A 3,710-nucleotide genomic window follows, 5' to 3' on the forward strand; every position below is an offset into this window, starting at 1 on the left:
TTTGTGTGTGTGTGCGTGTGTGTGTGGGTGCGTGTGTTTGTGTGCGCGTGCGTGTTTGTGTGTGTGTGCGTGTGCGTGTTTGTGTGCGTGTTTGTGTGCGTGCGTGTGTGTGTGTGTGTGTGTGTGTGTGTGTGTGTGTGTACCAGGGCAGATGATGCGTGTGTTGAGCACGGGGAGGTTCTCCTTGCTGGTGGTGAACGGGGTGATGGTGAAGGAGCCGTAGGACTGAGTGCTGCGACTCACCCTCCTCTCTGTTGGAGAACACGGACTCTTTGCAGCTGGACACACACACACACACACACACACACACACACACACACACACACACACACACACACACACAACTCTGATTGTTTAACATGAGCTATAATTGTTGTGTTTTGTTGTTTTAGTCAGTTTCTTCTTGTGAAATTGAAGCTTTTAATCTGAAGGATTAAAGCATGAGGTGTTGATATGACATCATCATTAAAATCATACAGATTAAAAAAAAAAAAAAGGTCTGTTATGTATAGCTTCTCTTGTCTTCAGATTCATCCACAACAACATCTTCTGAATGTTTGAATGTGACAGAGTCGACATCATGTGACACTGACATTCACAGAAACATTAGGATTTGACCAAACCACAAGTCACAGTCTCTTGTGTTCACGTCGAGAGTTTTCTGATTTGTGTCCAGGTCAGGAAGGAGTAAGGAGGCAACGAGAGGAAACAAGGAGAGGACACAAAGAAGAGGGTTTGACTGATGCCGCCAACGGCTGAAAAATGTGTGGAAGGAAGGAAGCAGCTCCATGATAAACAGGAAGAACTTCTGCCCCTAAGACAATAACACATCCTGTGGCCAGCACACACACACACACACACACACACACACACACACACACACACACACACACACACACACACACTCCCGTGGAGGCACATTCACACAGTAACACACATGTGCATCTACATACAAAGCCGCCACACGTACAGATGCACATAAACAGACTTTACAGTGGCCCCCGCCGCCACAGTTTCCACAGGTACCATTTATTATTAAAGAAGTTTTCCGTTGCCACAGAGCGGACAGATAAACAGCTCGGCCCGGGGCGAGAGGTGGAACATCACAGGAGAGACGGGCTTCTCCACGCACTTTTACCACTAATCCTTCAGTTTATTTATGACAGGAAACATCATTTGCGTCAGCAGCACTTTTTTTCTTTTTTTCCATTAGCTGTGTGTCTGGTTCTCTGAGCTGCAGAGAGTGTGATGTCCACAAGGTGGTGACATTTAAATCCTGTGTGATTTCCTATTCACTTCACAGAGAACAATAATCTTCCTCCATCTTTGTCTCTTTTCACGTTCTCCACTGTCAGCAGAGAAAAGTCAAATTCAAAATAGGTTTCAACCACTAATTAATAAATGACAGCTGGCAGAGTCGAAGCGTTGGGACTCAAACAGGAAACAGGACAAGTTACAAGGCCCCGGATGGAAATGCATCAAGCAGGATCCAGAGTCCAGCTGCACAAAACCCCTTAAGTTTTCTACTTAAGTCCGACGCTGAACACACACTTTCTCCTCAGCTGAGGGAGTTACTGAAGGTTGTTGTACAGAACCTCTTAAAGGGTTTCCTTTGTTAAGGCATTTGCAGCAACAAAAGAGATTTTACAGCAGTAAAATTCTACAGTTTCCATGGAGACCGTTAGTTTGCTAACATTAGCGTTAGTGATACCTGTGAACAAAGTTGCCAGAAGTAAAAACAAAATGTCTTAAAAGAACAACATTAAAGAAGTGCGGCGCTCTCTCTCCCTCCCCCTGTTGTTGTCATGGAAACCTCAGCCCAGTGTTCAGCAGACGGTCAGAGCGTCTGACGCTCACACAGCTGATCGATCGACATGAAATACTTCAGCGATAATCGACTGGAAAGATCCCGACGCATCAAACCACAGAGCGTCATTAACCGTAGAGGCGCTGAAGAGGAGTGATCAGATCCAATCACAGACTGATGCCGATCAGATCTATAGAGAGAAATCAATTCCTCTCATTGACGCTCCATCAGGTTCAAACTCTTGTTGTGATTTTCAACCTCTTCATTTATCACCATGAACTCAGACATGATGTTAAGATATAATCACAGGAACCTTCAGTTTGGTCTCTAAGGTCTGAACTGACTTTAAGTGATTCCTTAAGAATAACTAAGGGGCTCCTCAGTGGCTCACCTGGTAGAGCACATAAGAAACCCAAACTATCCCTTTAACTTAAAGGTTTTTGTGAAACCGGGCCCTGGTCTCAGACTTGGAGCAGGACCAGGTCAGAGGTCTGACACAGAGCTGGACTTACAGGGCACTGCTTCCAGTTCCTTGGTGTCCTCGTCCTTCTCGCTGTCCCTGTTCTCCTCCTCGCTGTCCTTCCTGAACTCGAGGGGGGACGGCAGCTCGGTGTCGTCCGTGTGGGCGTTCTGCTCGTCCACCACTGCAGGGAGGAGACGGGGGAGGAGACGGGGAGGAGACGGGGGAGGAGAGGACAGTCAGGTGTGTGTTTGTCTGGCGGAACAGACAGTGAGACTGTGGGTCAGCTGGGTGTTCAGTGTGTTCAGTGTGTGTTCAGTGTGTGTTCAGTGTTCAGCGTGTGTTCAGTGTGTGTTCAACGTGTGTTCAGCGTTTGTGTTCAGTGTGTGTTCAGCGTTTGTGTTCAATGTGTGTTCAGCGTTTGTGTTCAGTGTGTGTTCAGTGTGTGTTCAGTGTGTGTTCAGGTGTGTTCAGTGTGTGTTCAGCGTTTGTGTTCAGTGTGTGTTCAGTGTGTGTTCAGTGTGTGTTCAGTGTGTGTTCAGTGTGTGTTCAGCGTTTGTGTTCAGTGTGTGTTCAGTGTGTGTTCAGTGTGTGTTCAGTGTGTGTTCAGTGTTCAGTTTGTGTTCAGCGTGTGTTCAGCGTTTGTGTTCAGTGTTCAGCGTTTGTGTTCAGTGTGTGTTCAGTGTTCAGTGTGTGTTCAGTGTTCAGTGTGTTTTCAGTGTTCAGCGTGTGTTCAGTGTGTGTTCAGTGTGTGTTCAGTGTTCAGTGTGTGTTCAGTGTGTGTTCAGTGTGTGTTCAGTGTCCAGTGTGTGTTCAGTGTGTGTTCAGTGTTCAGTGTGTGTTCAGCATGTGTTCAGCGTTTGTGTTCAGTGTTCAGCGTGTGTTCAGTGTGTGTTCCGCATGTGTTCAGTGTGTGTTCAGCGTTTGTGTTCAGTGTGTGTTCAGTGTTCAGTGTGTGTTCAGTGTTCAGCGTGTGTTCAGCGTGTGTTCAGTGTGTGTTCAGTGTGTGTTCAGTGTGTGTTCAGTGTGTGTTCAGGTGTGTTCAGGTGTGTTCAGTGTGTGTTCAGGTGTGTTCAGTGTGTGTTCAGTGTGTGTTCAGGTGTGTTCAGGTGTGTTCAGGTGTGTTCACCTCTCTCCGCCTGCTCTATGATCTGCCTCACTGCCTTCTTCAGACTGTTGGCCCTCAGCATCAGCTGCTCCCTGCTCTTGAACAGCTGGTGCGGGGACCCTCCTCCTCCTTTCTCCGTCTCCTCCTCCTCCAGCTTCTCCTTCAGCTCCGTCAGGCTCTCCTCGCTGGCCTCTTCCTCGCCCTCCTCCTCCTCGTCCTCCTCCTCCTCCTCCACGATGGGAGGGGTGGAGTGGGGGAGCGGAGGCAGAGCCTGGCACTCTGTGTTGAGGGTCTGGAGGAGGGAGTCCAGTTTCTCGTTCAGGATGGCACACTGG

General features: G+C 48.1%; 1 protein-coding gene across 1 annotated transcript in view; it reads right to left on the bottom strand.

Annotated features, from left to right (window-relative positions):
- dgkh (diacylglycerol kinase, eta) overlaps nt 1-3,710 on the bottom strand; it is a 56,648-nt gene that overhangs the window by 13,244 nt on the left and 39,694 nt on the right. The window contains exons 14-16 of the mRNA XM_087170225.1: nt 3,397-3,706; nt 2,320-2,451; nt 144-278 (exon numbers count right to left, since the gene is read on the bottom strand). Coding sequence (XP_087026351.1) covers nt 144-278; nt 2,320-2,451; nt 3,397-3,706 — 577 coding nt within the window. The remainder of the gene's footprint in view (nt 1-143; nt 279-2,319; nt 2,452-3,396; nt 3,707-3,710) is intronic.

The sequence above is a fragment of the Seriola lalandi genome, unplaced genomic scaffold, assembly GCF_002814215.2.
Source record: "Seriola lalandi dorsalis isolate HSWRI2012SDOR001 ecotype SW California unplaced genomic scaffold, Sedor1 jcf7180002054936, whole genome shotgun sequence".
NCBI lineage: Eukaryota > Metazoa > Chordata > Actinopteri > Carangiformes > Carangidae > Seriola > Seriola lalandi.